Source organism: Trachurus japonicus, chromosome 19 (assembly GCF_045865225.1).
Source record: "Trachurus japonicus isolate A0001 chromosome 19, Traja_1.0".
NCBI classification, from domain to species: domain Eukaryota; kingdom Metazoa; phylum Chordata; class Actinopteri; order Carangiformes; family Carangidae; genus Trachurus; species Trachurus japonicus.
The window spans coordinates 23,519,057-23,543,441 of NC_140925.1; the positions used below are offsets into that span (position 1 = coordinate 23,519,057).

Here is a 24,385-nt window from a genome sequence, read left to right on the forward strand (position 1 = left end):
CATTTGAGAAACTGGAACCAGGAGATTTTATGGATTTTAACTTAAAATTGTCTCAACTTTTACATTATTAATGTAGCCTATTTATTGTTTAATATAGATTTTTATTCCTTGGATGTATAAACATCACATTTGAGAAAACTGGAACCAGTAAATTTGATGGATTTTTACCTTTAAACCGGCACAATTTACATATTCATATCTAGTATTTATGTATTTATTGTAGCTCTGTGTTCCTCCGGTGTAGAAACAGTGTAGCTATAAACACGCTGTCATATTTACATATTGTATCCTTCTTATGTGTGTTTGTGCTATGATGCAGACAATTCTCCGATCTATTTCTCATCCATTGTGTGTGTATCCTGAGCTGCTATTCGTCCTGTGTACTATATCTGACTCTGACATCATTATTATGGGCTGACTGGGAGGATCTGTGCGCACTGCCCTTTAAGATGCGTCTGTCATCTCTCCCTTAATGGAAAGTCATTCTGGCTGTTTTCTGCGCTGCGGGGAGATCTGCTCCAGCTGGCCCGAGGAGGAACGACAGGAGAGGAGAGGAGAGAGCACGATATAGGGAGAGGGGGGGAAAAAAGAAAAAAAAAAACCCTGTGGTTCATTTTGTGTCGGCCGAAAATCCCAGGAAGGAAGGGGAGAGGACAGGCTCCGCCGAGGGAGACGGAAATGAGAGGGGGGTGTCCAAAGAGGAAACCCTATCCCTTTAAGAGCAAGTGGGACATAGCGGTGCGAGGAAAGGAGAGGAGGGGGAGAAGAAAGAGGAATTAAAAAAGAAAAGGAAGAAAGAGACAGGGAGGGAGGAGGGAGAGCGGGCGATAAAAAAAGAAAGATGACATCCTCGCAGCTGAACGGCCGAGGTGGAGCGATAGGCTGCGGCCCGGCGAGAGCGCCGCTCGCCGGGGTCAGGGCTTGAATCCAACAGCGAGGCTTCGACAAACACCCGATTGGCCTATTGGGGGAAATCGGAAAAATAGATCCATAAATTAAAAACAAAGCATGACCTGCTGTGCTGCCAGATGCGTGTGTTATAACCCATATTTGTTCTCTTATGCGTAAAATCCATTTATTTCACCGTAGGATTGTTTACGTTTTTTTTTTTGCTAAAGTGACAGTGTGATATGCGATTTTTTTTTTTTTTTTTTAATATTATTATTATTTGGAGGGAAAAAAATTCCAAGTAGTTTTTTTTGTTGTGTGCTGTTGCGTTTTTTGTGAGATTGGTGTTTGATGAATTAAAGTTAGAAACCAAAGTCAAAGAGAAACGGGCCATTATCTGGAGCTGGCCTGCTGCTCCACTCCTGCCTGTGTGTGTGTGTGTGTATGTGTGTGTGTGTACGGCAGCCCGCGTTAGTCAACAGCTGCGTGCATTTTAATTGACAGCATTAGGCTACCTCAATGAGAAAAGCTGATTTTCGCAGGCGAGTTAATTCACGTTTTTCGAGCGGATCCAGCAGGCCGCGGGTTGACGCTGCGAGACCGGGGGCGGTCGTCCGCGCCGAGACCAAGACCAAGACCACCACCACCACCTCCTCCACCCTGGGCCCCGTCAACACCATGCGAAGGCTGCTGTCCTCGATCTCAATCACGAGCTGACTTTATAATCTCCATCGCTGTGGCGCAAAATGGATGCTGCTTGGAGCAATTTTCTCTTCCAGGTAGGCAGATCGAGCACAGCCACAGCCACAGCCACAGCTCAGCCCCCCGTGTTGCTGCTGCTGCTGCTGCTGCTGCTGCTGTTGGTGGTTTCTGTATCTCATGTTTACAGCCCGAGCCTTTTCTTTGTAATCACAGGCCGCTCAGTGAGTGTCCTGCAGTCTTCTGCATCTTGCATGACAAAACGTTGCACCTCAAGATAAATGCTGTGACTTTGTGTTTACTTTTGGTGATGATGGCCTTTTTCTACTTTTGCTTCTCCAGAATACTCCCACCCAAAACCAAGTGGAGGGGAGCCTCCAATCAGAGCTCATGCCAGTGCATACGAGTTCTCCCCAAACCCCACCCACAGAGCACATAGCACAGCCTCCTTCTACTGTGGACACTGCTGCTCTCAGTGAGGAACCCCTGCCTGGTGAGGGACACTGCACTCTGCACCTGTGGAGCTCACCACATCTTATTGTGACAGTCCAGTCAGGAGAAGAGAGCCTAGTGTAGACAGATGGAAACCACAAAGGCAACGGCCATTATACATGCAGTAATACCACCATGTGAAATGCAATCACTCTTTAATGCTTTAAAAACTCTTAAATCTCGGACCGTAGGTGACCTGAATCCCCCCTCGGCGGTCAGGGGTTTAAGTGTGGGATGTTCAGAAACAATGCAACAAGCTTCAACCGTACAAAATCAGTTTGGATCTAGAAATTCACATTAAGGCAAAAAAAAAGTTTGTATTTCTCACATGCAGGTGCCAAAATTCAACATTCAGGGAAATCCTAGAAAAGCAGAAACGAAAACAACTAGCACATGATGTATTTAATACAGTTACCAAACCCTGATACTTTTATTTTTTTTACAGTGAAAATATGAACATGCAATATTTAAAAAGTTCAACATGACCTTGTCATGTATCGACATCTAAGAAAAGAAGTTTGATTAAAAGTAAACTCCCAGTGATCTCGAGAGAAGCTGACTCATTACTTCTTGATACATAACTTAAATTATTAATCATTACTTTATAGATCAGCTCATCATTTCAGTATTAATGCTCAGTAGAGCTTCCACCTGCTAATAACCAGCACTAGGAGTTAGACACAGGACACAATCAGATTTTTCCCAGTTGCTGTATCTCTTATCAACTTTATTTATCCTGTAAAACTCATTCCGAGTTTTTTATTCGTTGGTGGTGTTCTTGTTGTAAAACAAGGCCGTAACCATGGAGTCAACATTGGGGGGGGGGGGCAAATCTCTCTCTTTCTATACTACATTGTAGCCTATACCATACTTTTCGGACTATAAGCCGCTACTTTTTTTCCCCGCCCCGGTGTCCCAGCTCTCGTCTCTGCACACCGCAACACAAACACGCTCCGTAACCATAATCTTTTGTTTATGACGGTTAAGATACACAAACACATGCCATAACATCGTATATGTTAAGTAAAGTTATCCACCGCTCCATTTTTTGATTTTTCGCCGGCTTCGTTGTAAACAAATGCACATGGGCGAGAGGAGCGTAACCAAAACAGCGGAAAAGCGAGCGGACTTGCACAGTTCCCTACTGTCTTTCTGTGTAAATATCTCATGTTACAACATGAAAACCTGTGGCTTATATTCAAGTGCAGCCTATATGTATTTTCTTTTAAAATTTAGCTGATGCGGCTTATACTCAGGTGTTCTATCCACAAGTTTCCGAACGTCATCTATGGTCAAAACCGGCTTTCTGGTTTTGCCGGTTTGGTGGAATTGTACGTTTACGTTAGCATGGTTTTCAGTCGTTGTCATAGTTGCGGTAAACGCATGGATTCTTTCTTTTCTTTTTTTAATCAGCTAGCAATATTTTGGGGGGGGACATTTTGAGCATATTTGAATTTTGGGGGGGATGTGTCCCCCCCCAATGGAAATGGTAACTACGGCCTTGTTGTAAAATGACTAAAACCATCTCCGTCTGGTCTCCTCCCTCTGCTGCAGTGAAGCCAGTGTCTCGGCCGGCCCGCGTGCCCCACATCTGTGCCATCTGCAACAAGCAGTTCAAGAACAACTACAACCTGCGGCGGCACCAGTCGGTCCACACTGGGGTACGCATGAAGGACAGGGCCAGAGAGCAGGCGGAGGGGGCAAAGGAGGGAGCAGCCGGCCAGGTGGCGGTGGCGGTGGCGGCCCCGTCGGTGATGGCGGTGGGCGCTGGTGGTGGGAGGGCGGAGAGGCCCACTGTTCCCCTCTCCCTGCTCCACCTCTCCGCGCCTCCCCCTCTCGCCCCTCCCGGCGTGCTGGTGGGTGCGCAGCAGCCTCCCCTGGGTAGTCAGGATGGTGATGGGGTGGCCATGCCAAACGTAATGGCTAGTGTTAACCCCCATGCTCCGCCTCCTGCTGCTGTCGTCATGGCCACAGGGGCGACAGTACAGGTGGGTCAGGGCCTTGTGGAGATGGCTGTCGACAACCCCAAAACCTTCAAGCATGTTGTTTCTTAAGCTGCATCGGCCATGAAGGTGGTTCATCCGTCTTCTTTTTACACTTTGTCACCTACATGGTAAAAGTTAATTTCTCCCGTGTGTTAATTTGGACTGTACTGATGTAAAGTCACTGGTTCAGGGACCAGTAAATACCAGTGATTGGTGCTGGTCCCCAGTTTGAGAAACACTGTGCTAGAAGCCCCCCCTCCCCCCACCTCACGCTCCCCTGCATGTTCTCTGTAACACAAACAGCAGATGAAGGCTTAACGCATCTTTGGTGCAAATCCAAAAGAATCTCAGTGTGCATTCTGCATGGTTTCAACAAAAACACACAAACATATCGACGCCGAGTGTGTTTTGTTTTTTGTGTATGTGACGGCAGTTCTGTGCAGGGCCGTTGTATAGAGGAGAAAGGTGATGATAACTCTAGGGGCCCAGAGCCCAGCAGGGCCCACAAAAAACCCCAGTAGTCTAATCTTTGTATGACTGATTTATTCTGCATAAGACCCTGACTAATACTCATAGTAATGCCGCATTACCATCAAAACAAAGTAAATAAAAAATGATAATACACACGTAGTCTAAGAAAGAAGGGGAAAAGTCAGGGGGCAGGGGCCCACTTTAGTATTCTTTCAGGGGGCCCAGAATTCCTAGCAACGGCCCTGGTTCTGTGCAGAAACTGCGTCGTGGCTAAACTCTGGAGTGTGTTTTATCCGTTTTGTCTGTTTCTGCCTCAGCGTCCCACCAACCCCAACCCCAACCCGGTGAGGAAGAACCACGCCTGCGAGACGTGCGGGAAGGCCTTCCGCGACGTCTACCACCTCAACCGCCATCGCCTGTCCCACTCGGACGAGAAGCCGTTCTCCTGTCCCATCTGCCAGCAGCGCTTCAAGAGGAAGGACCGCATGAGCCACCACGTGCGCTCCCACCAGGGCGGCGTGGAAAAACCCTACGTCTGCCCCCACTGTGGAAAAGCTTTCTCCAGGTGATTCTGCAGAACGGTTTAAAGAGATAGTTCACCCAAAATTCAAATTTCACTCATTATCTACTCACTGTCATGTGGACTAAGGGCTGGGAGAAGTTTCAGAGTCCTCCGTGCCTTCTCTGAGTTACAGCGGGGCTCGGCGCAGCACTGCATGTCCATATGACGGTTGCGAACAAAGCTCACTTTTCTTTGTCCAAAAAGACACACCAAAAAACATCAAAATACCTCCATACTGCTCGTCTGTAATGTCCCTCTTGTATTGAAGCCCTAACAAGAGAAATTGTTCCGAAAAAAATTTAATAAGTCTATGTTTTAAGCTTGTTTGTAGCGGAAGCTCCCAGCACTGCTCTTCCTGGTCCGTCCAAATCTTGCGGGATTTGCATTGACACCCAGTTCACGGCTCCGCAAATCGCATAAGATTCCGGCAGAGCAACACTGGGAGCTTCCGTGCTTCAATACAAGAGGGACATTACAGACGAGCACTATGTAGGTATTTGGATGTTTTTTGGTGTGTCTTTTTGGACGAAGAAAAGTGAGGCCCATTCGCAACCATCATATGGACATGCAGTGCTGCGCCGAGCCCCGCTGTAACTCAGAGAAGGCACGGAGGACTCTGAAACTTCTCCCAGCCCTTAGTCCACATGAAGGTGAGTAGATAATGAGTGAAATTTGAATTTTGGGTAGGGAACTATCCCTTTAAGATCCCAAAATGTAGGAGGAGTTAAATATTTACTGAATCTTTCATATTGTTTTGCTCTTTTTCTTTCCCAAGGCCTGACCACCTCAACAGTCACGTCAGACAGGTTCACTCCTCAGAGAGACCTTTCAAATGTCCGGTAGGTCAAATATATAATATAACAAGTATCATCTAATGTGATATTTATGTCAACAGTGAAGTCAAGGTCATTGGCTTCTACATTACGTCTGAGTCTTAATCTGATTTATAAAGACATTTCCTGACCTTAGTAAATGATCGTTGATACTTCATCACACATTCTGCATTATGTGTGTGTCTAAAAACATAAGACTTTTTTTATTGATCCCACAAATTCACTTGTTACAGCAGCAGAGAAGTAAAGAACAAGCAAAAGTAAGGAATAAAAATATAAAAAGGCACTCTATACAGTTATGTACAAAGATAATTAAGGATATATATGTATATATATACATACAGTTTTGTACAAAACTTATTTATGAAGAAATAAATATATATAGTGTTGCTTGTTCAGTTGTTGAGAAATATTGCACAGTGTGGATGGGCATGAACAGGAATACATGTAGTTTGTATATACAGAATGGTAATATACACAAGTAAATAAATACAGGCAAATTTTATAAATACAGTATAGTATATATGTTTCTATTAGGGCTGTCAGAGTTAACGCGTTAATCGCGATGAGATTAATTAAAAAAATTAACTCGATTAATTTTTTTAATCGCGGTTAATCGCGGCCCATTTTGTCCTCTGTCTGCTGGACTGGAGGACTGGAGTGTGGGACCTCCAGTCCAGTAGGTGGTGGTAAGGCACCTTCAAGTTGGTTGCTACACAAATATACACAGTCTAACATATATCCACAGCTCCATACATTGATTTTTTGACGGCTTTGTTGTAAACAAATGCACGTGGCCATGTATTGATTTTTTGACGGCTTCTGTTGTCAACAAATGCACATGGCCAGGCAGAGGCGTAGCAAAGTAACGGCAATTTCCACTGGATGCAATTCGTTTCAATTCTGTGTGAGTTTCATGCATCATGTGTTATAATTAGGTAGGCCTACTAGGTCTGGTCTAAAAGTTGTTTGTCTAGAGATTATAACACTTTGGAGTGTTGAAAGTCCAAAGCCCATATATAATATTTTTAATAGAGATTAATCGCGAGTTAACTATGGAAAAAATGCGATTAATCGCGATTAGAAAAATTAATCGTTTGACAGCCCTAGTTTCTATATATATTATTTCCATAAAGGAGTCTTAAATTAGGTCACTTGAACACCAAAAGATGTAAAACTGAAAATGATATAACTACAACACACATAATTATCCGAGACTTTTCAGACTTTAAAATGAAGTTAATTGTTGAACACAGCATTTTGTATAATTCTCTGTAATCTTCATCCGTGGCCTCGTCCCTCCTGTCAGACCTGTGAGTCCAGCTTTGCTACGAAGGATCGTTTGCGTGCGCACATGATTCGCCACGAGGAGAAGGTGCCCTGTCACATCTGTGGGAAGCTCCTGTCCGCCGCTTACATCACAGATCACATGAGGGTGCACAACCAGTCGCAGCACCACGCCTGCCACCTCTGTAACCGCAGTGAGTACACAAGCCTTCGTCTGCTATACACGTGCATCTTAATAAATTAGACTATCATGGAAACGTTTATTTATGTCAGTAATGCAATTCAAAAAAAGTGAAACTAATACATTGTCGGGGAAAATAAGTATTGAACGCGTCAACATTTCGCTCAGAAAATGTATTTCTAATAGAGCTATTGACATGAATTTTTCAACAGATGTCGGCAACAACCCAAGTACGGTAATGCATATATACAAAGAAATCCAAACATTTATGTCCATAAATTAATTTATATGTAATAAAGTGAAATGACACAGGGAATAAGTATCGAACACATGAAGAGAAGGAGGTGCAAAAAGGTACGGAAAGCCAAGAAAGCAGCTGGAGTCTGTCAGTATTTAGAAAGTAAATCCTGTCCCCTGTCAGTGCCAAGTAATATCAGCTGCTTTAGTCCAAATTGATGCCTTTTGAAAAGGTTTTTCATCACCAAGTGGTCACATAACACCTCGTCCTGACATACAGCGAGCAAGCGAAACGGCAACGAAAACTCGCGCGAGGGTGTCCTGATATGCAGCGTGACGATTTTGTCGCGAGTATATTCTATTGGTTTAGAATCCAAACCAATCAAATTATCGAGGGACGTACACAAACTTGCGGCGCTATTTTGAGATTCCTGGCATTTCCTGGTTGCCGTTTGTCACATCTTTGAGTGTTTTTTCCTCTCATATTCTCCTCTCTCTGATAACTTGCTTGTCAACAGAAAGCAGTGTGTACTTGTCAACCAATAAGAAGTGTTTAGGGGCGGGACACCGCCGCGAAATGTTGTCCAGATAGAGACAACGCGAGCAATAATTTCAGGGTTGAGCGACATCGCTGGACAGCGCGATGTCGCTTGCGGCACGTCAGGACAGGCTGATTGAAAAGTAACGCATTCTAATCACTTTTCCTTGCTCGCTCCCGTCGCTGTATGTCAGGATGGGGTGTAAGAGGCATCTCATGATGGGTAAAAGCAAAGAGCTTCTCAAGACCTTCAGAAACTTATGTTGCAGAACATCCTGATGGCATCGGTTACAGATGTGTCTGAATGCACTGGTTTATCTGTTAGTGCCGTTATCCGGAACTAAAAAGAACGACATTAACTTAAAAACTAAGAAGAGTTGTCCAAGAGCCAAGGAGCCCTGACAGAGAGCTTTAGAGAGACCTGGAATCAGTAGTTGTAAAACAAAACAAAACAATGAGTAATGCACTCAACCGCCATGGCATCTATGCATCCTCACCATGCAAGTCTATTGACACATTCAATACTTATTTTCCCCGCTGTAGATCCATACACACAGTTTGAAAAATGTCATGTCTTTATTTATTTAATTTCTTTTGATTGATTAATTAATTGTAACATTTAATGAAGACCTAAAATTCAGTATCTCAAAAAAGTATGAAAAGCATGTCCATCTACATGCACTCAATACTTGGTGGGGGCTGTTTGACTTGAAGTGCTGGGAATTGACTTTTCTCTGATATTCTAATTTATTGAGATGCAGCTGTAAATGAAGAATATATTGAAAGAAACATCCAGGTCCCCGGTCCAAGTCTGACTGGGAACTTTTGTTTCCTCTTTTCTCCCTGGATACATAAAAATGTAATAATGATGAAATGAGAGCAGCTCAGACATGACTCGGTATTCACTCTGATCTTTGTCTGGCTTGGCGCTCTCGCCGGAATAACTCTGGTCTCCTCCGTCCGCCAGGCTTCACCACGCTGACGTACCTGCGCGTCCACGCCCAGAAGCACCACGGCCAGGAGTGGAAGGACAGTCCGGGCGGCTTCGGCGGCTCGGGGTCCGGCGGCGTCCTGGTCTGCCACTTGTGCGGCGTCCACTGCAAGACGCCCACCCAGCTCCAGGGCCACATGGGCACCCACGGCAACAACCAGGGCGCGCCCAGCCCCGTCACCTCCAACGTGGCCGCCGGCAGCTCCGTCTCCCTTAGCAACATGGTGACGGCGCCCACCGTGTACGTGACGGGCAACACGGTGGTGGACCTGCTGGTCACGGACTGCTCTAGCATTGCAGCGCCGCAGCAACACAGTTAGCAATAGAGAGCAGCAGCAATAACGACCTCAGTCCCTTAACTGGAGGGAAGGTTAGAGAAGGTTGAAGTTACTTGTAGATGCTGATCCGGTTTCAGTTTTGTCATGTCCCCACTTATAGAGAGCCTAAGCTGAAGCAGGAAGTAACGTCGCCGTGGGTCCTCACTTCGGAAAAAGTCTCCATGTAAGTGAACGGGAGTCAAAGTTTTATTTCGTGATCCGATTGAATTGTGCCATGAAAAAAAAAAAGACCTCTACCTGTTTAAAACATCACGTTTCATGCCAAGAAATCAGCAGTTTATTGTTTAGTTTATTAAAACGGCAACGGAAGAATGTATTTAGTAGGGCTGGACCAAAAAAATCTATTTTTATATTAATCGCGATTTTTTTCTGGCGATTTTTTTTTCGATTAAAAAAAATGTTTAATTTAAATTTTTTTTTTTTTTTGGGACGACCAATCTTTATTGTACGATCATGTATTCTGTGCCATTACACTCGACAAAGTCAAACCGGCCTGTTGTGTTCGTTTGTTCACAGATATCTATGTGAACAAACGAACACAACAGACAAACTGATGTGATGTGTGTATTGTTTTTTGTAAATATGACTTATGATGTATTGTCAAGTGTTTGGTTCAACCTGCTCTTGTTTAAGGAAAGAAAATCACAATAATTGAAATATAAAATCGCAATACTTGGTAAAATCGAATCGCAATACTTGTTTAATCAGAATCGCAATTTAAATCGAATCGGGACCCAAAAATCGTTAGAGAATCGAATCGGCACAAAAGGCCCAGCCCTAGTATTTAGTGTGAAGACGCTCTACGTGTCCCACAAAAAATATGTCATTTTATTTTACAATAGTTTTACAACAAACTGCTGATTTCTCTTCATGAAACGTGATGTTTTAAACAAGTAGAGGTCATATTTTTTCTGCATGGTACAATTCAATCGGATCACGAAATAAAACTTTGACTCCCGTTCACTTACATGGAGACTTTTTCCGAAATGAGGTCCCATGGCGACCATTACTTCCTGCTTCTGCTTAGGCTCTCTATAGGTAAGGTTAGGATTAGGGGGGGGGGAGATTAACTCGAGGGCAGTCTCACCTCGGAGCTGCAGAGCTGGAGCATCGGAGAAGTGGAGGAAAAAAGGAAGAGCTGTATGAATAGAGCGGTGGAGTGATGGAAGAAGGGACCTTTGTGGCTTCGGCGGGTTCACTGACACTAACGACAAACATGGATGTGTCGTCCGAATTTTCCTGAATGCTCTCGTGCATTTTCGACTCTAATGAAACTGTGGTATTGTGAGCATCTACTGTATTACTCTCCCCTCTCTGCCCTCTCTCTCTATCTCTCTTTCTCTCTCCTCCTTCCCTCAACCCTGGCATTGGCTGCTCTCTGCAAGTGCACCAAGTACTGTATATCTCACACCAGCTCTGATCTTACCTCCATTTTGCAGCTCACTTACTGAGAATCCAAATGGCTTGCGTTTAAAAAAAAAAACAAACTAATAAAAAACAAGTAGTGAGGCGAGGGGTAGCTCTAGGAAAAAAACATAACGAAGAGACACATTAGAAGGGAAGTTGTGTGTTTTGAGTGTGTGTGTGTGTGTGTGTGTGTGTGTGTGCGTGTGTGTTTGTAAGTCAGGGCTCCTCTAGCATGCTAGCGTGTTTGTCTACAAAACTAAAAATCAACATTTGATTTGAAGCTAGTTTATTAAGTTTCTAGAGGGCTGTTTCTAGATCAGGAAAGATAAGAAGACCATGCAGCGTTGGTCGGCGTGTTAACTGTATCGTGGGATGTACTTGTTTATTTGTTTCATAAAAGTACACAGGTAAGAATAGAGTTGCGTTCAGGAGTGTCAAGCACCTTAAACATTATTGTTTGATTCAGCGAGGATCAAAATGGGTTTGAGATTTCTTGGATTTTCTTGCTCTGAGTCTTCCTCTCTGGGTCTGGCCATTAAAAAAAAAAACACACACAAAAAAAAAACAGCTAATCAACAACACTTCAGCTTCTGACATGGCGATTCTTGCACCTGAGAACTACCTTTTTGCATGAAAACAAGCTAGCTCAGTCATGCTTATCGTTAGGGAGCTGTCGTAACAAAAAGAAACTTCTAGCGGTTCCACTAAGTTAGTTGGCTGTAAACAATGATATTTATAAAAAGTGTTGATTTTATTCAGAAAACTTTTAACATCGTCGGCCATTCATTTGATTGTAACGGTCATTGCCATAGTCCTTTTGTTTTCTCTATGTACCAGTCCGATGAGTGACACTTATGCATTAGATTTAGTCATTTTAACTCTCTGTATAGCACATAATGTTCTAAACGCAAGTCATTATCGTTCCACATTATCATGTGAAGAATGGTCACTTGTCCATTGGATATTCTTTTGGTTGCTTTTGAGTTGTATTGTGAGTGATGTGTGGTGTCAAGAAAGGGCTTCTAAAGTCACAAGTCAGTCAAGTCCGAAGTGCAGTGGCAGTTCGACAACACCACTTGGTATGCTGTAAACAAATCCTGGTTTTGTACTGGAGTGCTTTTTCAGTTTTGTGTTAATGTGTTACCTTGAAATTTGTAGACTTGTTTCTTTCTTCCTTTTCTTTTCTTTCTTTAGAAAATGTGTTCTTCTTCCTGTTGAGAAAAAGTAGTGATTTATTAAACAGTTAATTTTTAGGTTTTTCTCCATTACACTAAGAAAAAAAATAATACCTCTACTCTAGGATTCTGTACAGCTCTTGTGATACATCTTAATGCCTTATCGTACTCAACTGCATTTTACTTCTTTTATGATGAAATATTTCAAATCTTAGTCATGGATTAATTAAGAATATTAATGGGATGTATTTATATTTATATTTTTATATTTCTCAACAGTATGCATGTCTAAAAGGTTGTTAGAGCAAAAAAAAAAATCAATGATGCTTACTACAGTCATAAATATTATGTTATTTTGTAGATGAAGTAGAGATCATGTTATTATTTTGTAATTTGGACAATTTAAAGTAAAAGGGGTAAACAGGCCTTGTTCTGTGGACTGATCTTTTCACACCACAGCTTCTCACTGACATGACTCACAGGACAGTGCTTTGGTGTTGTCCAGTCAGAAGTTTGACCTGCAGGTTGGAAGTCCTCCATTTGTCCATCTTTAACACACGCTTTAGTAATGCATAGCTAATGTGTAACTAATGCATGGCACATAATGATTTCATCCAGGATGTATCATGAATTCCTAATGCTCTCCATTGCTAAGTGATGGAGTTGATGTGATTACTTAAGAATAGGTTAATATTTCATCTGCCTTAACTCAGCGTTACTTTGTTCATTAATTTATATGCCACCAAATTAGCTGGAGCCCAGTTTGATCAAAAAAGAGAAGGCAGAGATTCCCAGAATAGGAGTAGTGACAGGAAACCTGACACACCATTAATACTCACTTTTTCTCTGTCACTCCACTGTCAACGTTTACTTACATTTACATGTCTGTCCATTTAACCCCAGCTGTTAGAGTGACACCTGCAAGATTGTTGGCTTTTTGTCAATGATTCCACTTTCCTATACTAGTATCTAAGGACCAGACCTCCACCAAACCCAACATCAAACAACATACACGAAAACAGCTTGGCATTTCTATAAGAATCTGAAATGATCTTTTGCTGTGAAACTGGTTCCAAAGGTGGTGGGAGTGGCAAAGGTAAAAAAAAAAAGGAAAAAAAAGCATGATGTAACTGGAAGTATATTAATTAAGATTGATTTGTTGTCATTAACAATGACTTGATAATTTCAGGAATTCATGACACGCCCCACATGTCATTGGCACAGATAACCAACGCACATGTTCTCCTGTTATCTCCCTCAGTGGGACACAGTGTGCCATCAGGACCAACAGGACAATACATTCAAAACAAAAAATCTATGTCGCACAGATTCCCAGTAAAGAGAAAGTGAGAAAGACCACATCCCCTGTGTGGCTTGTTATTAAATTGAGCTTTTTGCCCCAGTGTTTAAAAATGAATTCAAGTGAAGAAGACTGCAGAGGAATCCAGTGGCAACAACTCTCACTAAGTCTTGACTTGACAAACTTGATATCTTGCCCCTATCACACTGTGATATCACAGTCAGTAGCCTATCACTGTAAAGCTGAAAAGAACATATTCAGATTCAAGCACCATAGATAATTGAACACTATTGTAAGTCCATGAGACAATTTTAAGCAGATGCACCAAAAAAATATAACCTTAACGTGATGCATTCATTAATTACGATATGCTATGTATGTTACACAAACATTATTGGCATACGTATTGATTTGTTCTTACTAATCTTTGAGCAGACAATTACATGTACACACAGGATGTATTGCTTTTGATGCAAACAAAAAGCAGATATTCTACTGACCGATGATGCATTTTATATTATAAGTCACTGATATATTGAGAAAAAAAATCTCCAAGAGGTAACTCTTGTTGTCTTTACAGGTCTTCCATGATGAAGAACCAATCCAAGACAGTAGCCTATTACTCTTTCACCATGTCCTTTTCACCCTAAGCACAGAGCTGGGTTATCACTGCAAAGTTGCATTGATTGGGGTTTATTCTGCAAACCTCCAAACATGTCATGGTTTACATGCCTGCAAAACCACAAATCTATCAACAGACCAAACATATCTGATAATGTGCATCTGAGAACTGATCACTGATTTGCAAATGCTGTTCAATCCAAAGGCCAAATGATTGATAAACACTTCCCAAAGTCCTTCCGAAAACCAATGACATAACTAGATTGAGCGGAAAAGCATTGATAGATATTGTAAAACTATGAATGTAGCTGGAATAGAGGGGGTCTCCTTATGGTGGATTCATTCAGCATTTCCCTGCACAGCTAGAAAGCAGCAACATTTACCAAATGCAGTGCAGTGAGTGGTGGTGCAAATTTCTCGTCATGACATGAGCCGCTGTCTGGACCTGTAGGAACTAGCTGGCGCAGCAGTACACGGTGTTGAGTCAACGTTGCATCTGCGAGGCTCTGGCAGGAGGCAGAGGCAGCTCAGCTCTGCTGGCGCGACACAGATGCGATGACATAGCGGCTGGAGCGGCTAACGTTACCTTGACACTTGGACCACGGATCGTGTCGTTGTGACTCCTTGTGTCTTCAATTATTACCTATTTTTACTTAAAGCTTGTCTTAAGATCGCAAGCTAGTAGTCACCGATGCTCTCGGTGAGCTGCCCTCGCGTAGATTTCGATCCAAGTTGCTGCAAGCTGGCGTTAGCTCGCTGCTGCTCCCCTTCAGACATTTGAAGCGGCCACATAAACATGCGGATCATCGAGGCGGAGAGCCCCGGGACATCTCTAACCTTAAGCGCTTTCTGCAGGACACGAGTTTCCACCGGCCGCTGACCGGATCCCCGAAGAGTCTCTGAGTAAATACTGTTTAATAAGATTTTTTCCTCCTTTCTCCCATCTTAACATGTGCACACTCCATATCTGTTAGCCTGTTAGCCACCAGTTAGCTAACTGTTACTGCTGCTGCTAACTGCTACAAACAAATGACAAGCTAGCAAACACACAAAAACAAAAAACAGTTGGGCGTTGGTGTAATGTAACCTGTTTGTGAACTGGGGGGGAAACTGTGGATGGTGGCACATCCATATATAAGCTGTCGTTTGTGGATGCCATCATTCGGCTAACTGTTTTTTCCCCAACGTGAGCCAAACGAAACGGTTGTTGCTAATGTTAGCTAACGGTGCTAGCGTCATTGTTAGCACTGATTCAGCGGCGCACAGTTCACCATGTTCACTGAGGGTGAGGGTGGATATGTAATGTTTATTGCAGCATTGTCTCTCTTTAGTAAAAACCCCATAGATATAGCTGACTGATCCAGTTTTTTCCTTCTTTTTTGCTAACAAGTTGATAACCTAACTGCAAAGCGAAGCTCGTTAAATTTCGTTACCTGTGGCTGTCTAACGTTAGTGTTATTGTTTGCGTAACTAGCAGGTGTACATAACGTTATATTATTAAAGGCAAGCGTACAGTGTAGTGCTGAGGTTGTATTAGTACAGTTCAAATACATTTGACATGTGTGCTCTTGAAGTTAACAAAGCGTCATGTAGCCGAAGTTGCTTAAGCTAACGTTAACATTAATGATTTGGTAGCTCGGCGCCAATAACACAATAGTTAAGCCGGTCTCTTGTGTGCTTATTTTGTAAGCTAGCTGTCACAACAATAGGGTTTTTTAAAATTAAGTTACACGTTGTTGTTTTTGTAACATTAGCTCACGACGTTAACAGGGGTCTATAAGCACCAGCTGCTCATACCTATGTCGATATTTTCGACGTCCAGGACTTTAAAGTAGCGCAATGCGTATTTTGCTAATGGACTTCAACTTTTTAATGAGTCAGCTGGTCTAGTGTAAGCAAAACTGCAAAACCACATGGAGCTACACACACATGGTTGTCCCGGGAATAACTGGGAATAGCGCTTACAATGTCATCAGATGGTCAGGGCAGCATAGTGCACAAAAGGACCTTCTCTCTGATTTTCTGCCCCTGACTGTACTCAGCAATTATATAGTCTCCCTGCTTTCTATCACCTGAAATGTCCCCTTTCACCTTCTATATGAAGCCATTTTCCACATTGTGCCTGCACTGTCTTCGATGTCCCACTTGATTTCATTGTACACATAGGAAGAAGAGAGCCTAGAATAACATATCACCACATACATTGGACTTTGACAGTAAGTTGTCTGTTATCACAGACTAGTAAATGCAACCAAAATGTATCCACGTGGGAGGCTCCTCGACTTCTATTGGTGATCAATATGAACTGTTTACCCACTGTTGGATGTTCTGTGTTTTTCAGAGAGGGGAAAGATCGACGGATCTCAAGGACCAGATTGCCTGCTGAACTTTTTGCCTCTCAGACAGATCGACAGGGACCATGCTGACCATCCTAGCTGCTGGGTCTGTGTTCTTTCCCGGCCTTTTCCTGCTGTCCAAACAATGCCTGAAGTCCATCCCAGCGCTGAGATGGAGCGAAGGAGATGCAGTCATCGTGTCTGCAAGGTGAGACCTTCCTCTACAAAGTTTTTGTTTTCTGCTAAAATTCTTGCAGTAAAATGGTACTTTAACTGCAGTGTCATCAAGTTGTTGAGGCTTGTGTAGAGGTAGTTTTTTGCATGGCTCCTGAGTATAACAGGTTCTTGTGGCTGAATTTTTATTAAGCACTTTAAGCTGCATTGTTTAAGCTTAAAAGTTTAAGGGCACTACTTTCTTTCCATTTGTCCATTTCAATTCTAAATAGTCTAGAACCTTTTATCACACAAAATACACATTATTTTTTACGTGCTATTTTCTGCTCCTGCTCCTAGGTTGGTGTCATCAGTTCAGGCAGTCATGGCTTCTTCAGCTGGCTACATCATTGCTTCTTCCTGCGAGGACATCATCGAGGACCAGTAAGTTGAATAATGCTTAATAGAAAATCCTCCCATCACAATCGACCACTCTGTCCTGTAACAAGTCAGATGACCCAGGTTTTTAAGATGCATCATGCAAAGGCACTTTGGGATGTGGGCTTCTATTCATACAGCAGCAGGAAATGAGAGTGTACAAGCAGTTTTTAGTTCAGTAATCATTAAGTTTTTTCTACTTATAACTGCCCCTGCAGTTTCTCACTTTTTTAGAGGGTTATATATTCAGGTGAGATGGGCTCCATTGAGATTTTTTTAGATTGCAGAGGGGAGAGACTGTTCTGGTTTCAGAGTAATTACTGCACTGGTTATTACCGTAACGTAACAGGATAACGTTGTATCAGGAAGGACGTTGTATATTCAGCTGGTACTCTTTATTATTTCATTTCTTTTCTTTTTTTTAAATGCACCCTCTCTTCTTCTCCATTCAGGCACTGGCTGACTAGCACTTACATTATGTTCGCTGTTCCCTACTTTGTGTATGACATCTACGCGATGTTCATGTGCTACTGGTACAAGCTACGGGTCAAGGGACATGAGGAAGCCTCGGCAGCACCGCAGCACATGAGCTCAGCGCTGACCAGCTACCTGCGCCGCGAGTTCCTCATGGTGCTGCACCACGTTGTCATGGTCACCGTCTGCTTCCCCGTCTCTGTGGTAACTGTCAGATATTGCTTTTTTTCTGTTGGGCTGAGAGTAGAGAAAAATAAGGGCAAATATAGCAAGAAAGAACAGTATGTTTTTTCCGGTTTCCTAAAGTCAGACAGACTAATTAATCACTGATTTTGCATTATAAAGGTGTGTTGAGTTTGAATATCTCCTTTTTTGAAATTAACTTTAAAACTTAATTTTTATATGGTTTACAATTAACTGTAGGGTATAGCAAAGTCTTTAAGTATGTTATAGCCAGAATTTCTTTTTCCACAATCATAGTATTAAATTCACAGTTAGCAAATATTGTTTTAATTGCCACTCTGCAAATCTACCAGAAATGAGAGGAATCAAACTGTAACCGACAAATAATCAATCTAATTTTCTCTCTCTAGTTTTGGCGGCAGGGAAAGGGAGATTATTTCCAGGGTATAATGTTCATGGCTGAGCTCAGCACTCCGTCTGTCTGCTTAGGCAAAATCCTTATCCAGGTAAGTGTCCTTGTTCATCCTCAAAGACGTTTTTAAGTGCTGGTGCATGTGCATGTGTCACACTAAAGTTCTTCTAAAGCACTCTCTCACTTCTTTTTTCACCTTTTCATTCCATGGAGATTATATTTCATTCCCAGCATGCCGCTTGTTCATACCCCATCGGCTCCTGTTGACTGTGTCTCACATGAGCAACACTGTCAGAAACATCAGTCACTAATCGGTAACACCATTATTGTGAATGCACATCAGTAGGCGCTGCATCCACCTGTGTCTGTGTTAGGTTTGTGTAGGAGTGTGTACAACGCTTCGGTGTCTGGGTGAACGTTGCCCCTCCATTCCTGTCCGCTTGTCCCTCATCTGAAGCTCCTACAGCTGTTAGCCTCTGAATATAGCCTCTAGTATTTAGGCTGGATATTCAGTAGATACAATATCAGCTTGTCCCTCTATCCTCTATCACACAGCACCCTGCCCCTCCCGTCCCTGACAACAGCACATGTGGTCGTTTGATAACAACAACAGCTGTGGCCCCCCCTTGTTACCTATAGAATAAAAACAATGGACAACAACAACAACAAAAAAAAACAATAAGTCACTTGTTGATTGGATGCCATGTAATTCTAGGATATGAGACAAGTGAATGGGCCTTTTTAGGGGGGATGCATGTGAGCTTGTTCTTAGTGTTATCTCACTGAAGCAGGTTGAAGATAAAAGTTCACTCATCTGCTGTAAACAAATGAGAATGTAAAAAAAAAAGTCCACATCGCACTGGCACACACTCTGCTGCTGCCTCCAGTAGAAGCCGACCAGTCCACCCAGCAGCATGGCATACTGTGCTCTCCATCGCCACCTGTTCAGTCCATGCAGATTAGTCTTAACAGATATAACAATGTTGGTATTAACAATATAACGATGGCAAATGGGATTAACATCGTCAGCTTTTACCAAACTGTACTGCTTGCTTTTCTTTCTCCCTCTCTCTCTCTACCTCTCCCTATGTTTGTTTTTTTTCGCTCTCAGTACAAACAGCAACACACTCTCCTGCACAAAGTGAATGGGGCTCTTATGCTGATCACTTTTTTCATCTGTCGAGTCCTCCTCTTCCCTTACCTCTACTACGTCTATGGAAGGTATGTCTTTCTTTCCATCTGTTTTCTCATGTTCTGCTGTCTTGCCGGGCTGGGGTTGGTAACTGCACAGCCACGTGACCTCCATCTTTATGTATTATGGAAATTCGACTTGGGACATTTGTTTACAGTCCCACAATCTTTTATGTCTCCTCTCTTTGCATCCAGGTACGCGTCCATCCCCTTCCACATGGTTCCCTTCTCGGTGCCATGGCACTGTAACCTCGGTGCTGCTCTGCTCATGGCCCCCCAGCTCTATTGGTTCTCCCTTATTTGCAGGGGCGCCCTGCGACTATTCACGGGTTCCTCCCGCTCTCAGAGACCACGCCCACCCGCGGCCGCACCAAAGGAGCGCCAGACGGATGGCAGCGCACTGCCCCAGCCGGCCAACGGCTACAGCACGCGCTCCACAGAGCCTGAGCTGGCCACTCACTGAGAAGAGTGGAGGGGAGGGTGGGGAGGGAAGGGAGGCGAATGTACCAATGAGTATGTAAAGGAAAGAAAGCCGAGGGGAAAGTAAGACTTGAAACAAGTAGCAATATAAAGAAAGCTACAGACGATGGCCTCAAATGGCGCTGAAGTCTTTGTGGCGAGAAGTCAAACAGCTAAATAATTTGGCTGCTGGCCTACAAGCACTTCAGCTTCTCAGTTTGTAGGAAACAAATGGAGTGTTAATACTCTCAAGTATTTAAAGATGTCATCAGGCACTGTGACAGACAGGAACATGCACTGACCCGAGAGGAATTTGCCTGGATGTATAGCAAGCATAGGTGGCCATTTCCCTCATGTAGATCAAATTCAGTCCTCTCTGCCTCACGGTACGGGAAGAGCAGGAAAATAGGAATGTATTATATTGTATGTTAGTACATTTGCTGTAGATGGAAGGCCTAATTCAGTTTAGTAATGAAGAAGACCTTCAAAAAAGAAAAAAAATCCCGGCTAAGCAGTATTTTGACTTGTTAGTGTTTATTATCTGTATCCTCTATGTAGTCACTGTCACTCTTAACAAAATGTAACCAACCTGCAGACTGACTCATCTTTAGAAGGGAGATAATCTCGCAAGCCTGTATTCTGCTGCCTTATCCCTTTTCCCCATTCTTTGCAGTTTCTTTACATTTTTAATTTATTTTTATCCTGGGAGGAGAAGGAAGAGGTCTTTCCTCGGGCACAAAAATGTGACGGGTGTACATAGCTGATGTAAAATTGTCCTTATTTCCATGTCAGTATTAGGTCAATGTTGACTTTTTTTTGTCTCCCCCCTTCCCTCATTTTTTTTAGGTTTTGTCTCACTTCTGCATCCAATGTTACTACAGACATTGTTTTAACAGTTACATTTCAGCATTAAAACGAAACATTTCACAGTTTTACAGCTTAGTATCCGCAGACCACCCCCCTGTTACACCAGTGCTTCTCGTTTCAATGTAGATATGACTTAATTCCATTTACTGGTATCACAAAGTGTTTTTTGGATTCAAGGAAGTGATGCACAGTAGCAATCACTTTAAGCTGAATTTACGTGTTGTTTTTCTTTTCTTTTAGTTTGGTGCTGTTGTAAATCTCAACACATCCACTCGATTGACTGGAATATTTCACAAAGGGATCCATGAGGTTTGAGTATTTTTAGCTTTGTTCGGGGACTTGTAATGCTAGAGTGTGAAGGGAAACAAAAGCGATCTTCTGGGGAAGCATTCCTTTGTGATTGACATGCAGCACATTTGTCCATGGCAACTTATTTTGATGTTGCTCATTTATATTTTTAACCATCATTAAGTCGTATGAATTCTTTTAACATTGTATGAATTGCTCTGATCATTGAGCCGTGTATTTGAGCCACTGGTTCTATGAACCTTCTATGAGCATACTGGCTTGTTTTATCATTTTATGTTTGTTTAAAAGCAGCAACACTGTCCTGGAAATGGGTCAAGAAAAAAAACAAAACAAAAAAAAATCAAAGAGTAAAACAAAGCTCAGAAATCATCAAGACAGGGCAGCGTGTGCCAAAACACCTGGACAACTGTGGGCATGTTGAACACAGAATATCCATTCCCCTGTTCCATGAATTCATAAGGTACTGCTTCTTGACAATACTAAAACATTTCAACTGATGTACTGTATATTCCACAAAATGCTCGTTATTTATTTGTAAGTATTTATTTATTTATTTATTTGGTTTGTGGTTTTTGAATGCATATTTATGCATACATATTATACTCTATGCTTCTGAGCCTTATGTGAAGGCTGTATTGTTACTCAAACTTAGCTAAAATATACTTCTCTGTCCTGAGCCTGTCTCCAGTCTTTTTTACTCATCAATTTTTCTTTTTACATTTTATTCCCAGATAGACTTTAGACATCCCTTCTCTAGTCATTGGTGAAAGCAAACCAGTAGAGGGTGCTAGAATTCAATTTTAAGGTTTTAACTACCAAATTTTCAGAGGATTTCTTCCTCTTACTGCAACATGAAAAGACTTTTAATGAGTTTCACCTATTAATTTGAAAATCAGTTCCAGTAAACATAACACCATGCCCATCTCACTTAGGGTTTGGGTGCAAGACCATATATTGCGACAGTACAAAGTTCTCCAGATTTTAAAATAAAATGTTAAACGTCTCATATCTTTGCATTTACCAAGCCACTGTAGAGAATGAACATCAATGAGCAGGACTGCTTTGTAGCAATACTTTTCTTTTGCATAAATTTCATGACACACCATTGTTTTTCTGGTATTTGTCCTGTTATTCTTTAAATCAAGTTTTACAAATCTTAGTATATTACACTATAGATCAATATAATGATTCTATGCCATTATTTTTTACCAGGATCAATCACCCTCACTTAGTACAACAAGGTTACTCCAGGGTTAAAATGTTTATTGCCATCATACAAAACACACATAGAAAACATACAAAACTCGTTACATAAAAAATTCAAGTTTTGAGAACGCCTTGAAAAGCTCTTGTCCTTGTTTGCCTTTAAGCAAGTCCTCATCTCTCTTAATACTTCAGTATCTCCTCTGTCTCGGGGAGAAGATGGTGTTGGGGTTGCTGTCTCGTTCCCTCTCTTTCTCCCGTTCTTTCTGGCTGTTGGGAGACAGGGCCTCCTCCCGCTTTTTCTCAGTCTTGAAGAGGTCTCGGCCTGTGCGCAAGATATGCTCCTCAATTTTGCGGTGACGCTTCATGTCTGACAGCACTTTATCAAGCCGGGCTTCCCTTTTCACAGAGGAGCGAGCAGAGGATCCTGGGGGAGAAGGAAGAACGTTAAACACTGATATATTAAAATGACAATTTCAAAAAAGCACTGCAGCCTGCTGTCCGTCTCTATCGTTGTGTCTATCATACCTGGTGTTCTACGTCTGTTTATGAACGAGTTTTTCGGAGTGGCTTGCATTTCCTTCTCATCGAAATCAAACTCAGTTGGAGTTGGAGGCCTGGATAACAAAAAAGGGAAAGAGAGTGATGAGCCTTCTCCTCCAAAACCATTACAAACCAAAACATTTAGAAGCAAAATGATGAACAAAAACAGTAATACTGACTTGCGCTCTCTCTCCTCCCTCTCTCTTTCCTTTGCATCCTCTTCCTCGTCGTCTCTCTCAGGAGACGGGGTGCGTTCAGGTGTAGGGGGCTTTCTGGGAAGCGGCACAAAGTTCAGTTCCAGCATCTCTCCTTTAGCAAGGATCTCATAGAGTCTTTTGATCTCAGGAGGAGGGGGCATCCAGTTTTTTGGGTCCTCCATTTCCTCATCGCTGTATGCAAGCTCCCATTCAGCTTCAACGTCCGCAGCCTGCCTTCCCTCTTCGCCATCCACTGCTGTGTCCGCTGCATGGGCCTCATCCTTCTGTGCCTCTCCATCCGCTGCCTCTGTGTCTCCATCTGAGAAGTCAGAAAAAAATGCTTAATAATTATTACTAGCAAAAGGAAAATCAATGGTAAGCTATCAGTAAAACCTTTATTATGCATTGTACAAAATGATAGGTGCTTCTCTATTACATTAGTTATATGATACTAAAAGATAAATGATCATGTCATACTGTATGTGCAGTTCTATACAGTATGTGTTACACAACAAGTACTGGTTGAAATTCATTAACTGATAAACATAAAATGTATAACATTCAAAGCTATTAGATCTTTTAAGCTTCATTCCTCGTGCTGTCTATTGCAAAAATTACATTAGGGAGTGCTTCTTCATAGGTCACTTTCAGGCCTCCCTTAAAGTTTTTTCCCTGCTAAACTTACTACTCTGTGCTGTATTTATGCCTGCAGGATGTGCAACTGCATTTCCCACTTTCTCTTACCGGTTTCATCCTTGGTTGTAGTGTCCTCCTCTGTGGCAGTAGTCATCTCAGCGTCCTGTTGATCTGTGTTGCCTTCCTCCTCCTCTTTCTCTGCTGCAGGTTTTTCTGTGTCCTTCACGCCCAGAGCCTCTATGCCCTCTCTCAGTGAAGAGTCTGTGGCCTCAGTCTGCATGCTTCCTACTGCTGATAGTGAACTTTATATTCACAGCTCTGTTGGTGGAAAACAAAATCACATTTTAGTGCTCCTGTGAGGAAGTATAGGTATCTGAGACTAAGAGGTCTTTAAGAGAGCTAGCCAAGAGTCCAACTTTAAATAAATAACGGGTACCCGAGCGATATCTGCTACCTTTACTGAACAAAAAGTCAAGACAGTCAACATAACAACACTTCAAACGTATTTTTTTTAAAACCACTATTTATTTAATCAACCAGCTTGCTAACATCAGGCCTAACCGCCGGCTATTTCTGAAGAGCATTTCACAATTAGCCAACCTGTGTGCATTGCATTGTCATTACCTGTTTGTCGTGGTTCTCCGTTGCTGTTAATTGTTTGTGTTAAATGATCTTTTCCGGGGAGTAAAGTCACCAAAGCTCTCCATGAGACTTGCTAGGGATAAAAAGCGATTATGCATAGACGTAAACATAGCGCCATTTTGGACTCCAAGAACTGTATGACGATCTGCTCAGTTCCGCGACGCTGCGTATCCCCGCTGATTAAACGTCACCTGGATGGTCCGACTGTTGCCTGGGGAGCCGCCGTTAGTTCGCGCGTGTGTTGTACAGATCTACGGCGACGCAACTTCCGGCCTAGTGCGCAGTCGCAAACAAGGTTGAATGCACATCGAACAGAATTGTTATACTCACATTTCCT

General features: G+C 42.6%; 3 protein-coding genes across 4 annotated transcripts; 2 read left to right on the plus strand and 1 right to left on the minus strand.

The window, feature by feature from the left end:
• Positions 1-466: 466 nt before the first annotated feature.
• On the plus strand, positions 467-11,476 carry mazb (MYC-associated zinc finger protein b (purine-binding transcription factor)). 2 transcript variants are annotated; one of them, XM_085760737.1, is made up of 8 exons: positions 467-1,667; positions 1,930-2,080; positions 3,634-3,935; positions 4,853-5,100; positions 5,873-5,936; positions 7,240-7,411; positions 9,141-9,597; positions 10,536-11,476. In XM_085760737.1, exons 1-7 carry the CDS (start codon positions 1,635-1,637, stop codon positions 9,482-9,484), a joined length of 1,314 nt encoding a protein of 437 aa, XP_085616863.1. In that variant the 5' UTR covers positions 467-1,634; the 3' UTR covers positions 9,485-9,597; positions 10,536-11,476. The 2 variants fall into 2 exon arrangements, with proteins under 2 accessions (XP_085616863.1, XP_085616862.1); XM_085760736.1 differs by having other exon boundaries at positions 468-1,667; positions 3,634-4,067.
• Positions 11,477-14,520: 3,044 nt separating this feature from the next.
• Positions 14,521-21,503, plus strand: tlcd3bb (TLC domain containing 3Bb). The gene is made up of 7 exons (XM_085760616.1): positions 14,521-14,908; positions 16,347-16,549; positions 16,855-16,938; positions 17,385-17,610; positions 18,000-18,095; positions 19,113-19,222; positions 19,388-21,503. The coding sequence occupies exons 2-7, from the start codon at positions 16,425-16,427 to the stop codon at positions 19,653-19,655; spliced, it is 909 nt and encodes a 302-aa protein (XP_085616742.1). The 5' UTR covers positions 14,521-14,908; positions 16,347-16,424; the 3' UTR covers positions 19,656-21,503.
• A 570-nt stretch (positions 21,504-22,073) lies between these two features.
• On the minus strand, positions 22,074-24,256 carry pagr1 (PAXIP1 associated glutamate-rich protein 1). Its single transcript, XM_085762323.1, has 6 exons — positions 24,240-24,256; positions 24,031-24,121; positions 23,515-23,724; positions 22,753-23,089; positions 22,559-22,647; positions 22,074-22,457 (listed from the first exon to the last, which is right to left on the minus strand). Exons 3-6 carry the CDS (start codon positions 23,684-23,686, stop codon positions 22,222-22,224), a joined length of 834 nt encoding a protein of 277 aa, XP_085618449.1. The 5' UTR covers positions 23,687-23,724; positions 24,031-24,121; positions 24,240-24,256; the 3' UTR covers positions 22,074-22,221.
• Positions 24,257-24,385: the final 129 nt, after the last annotated feature.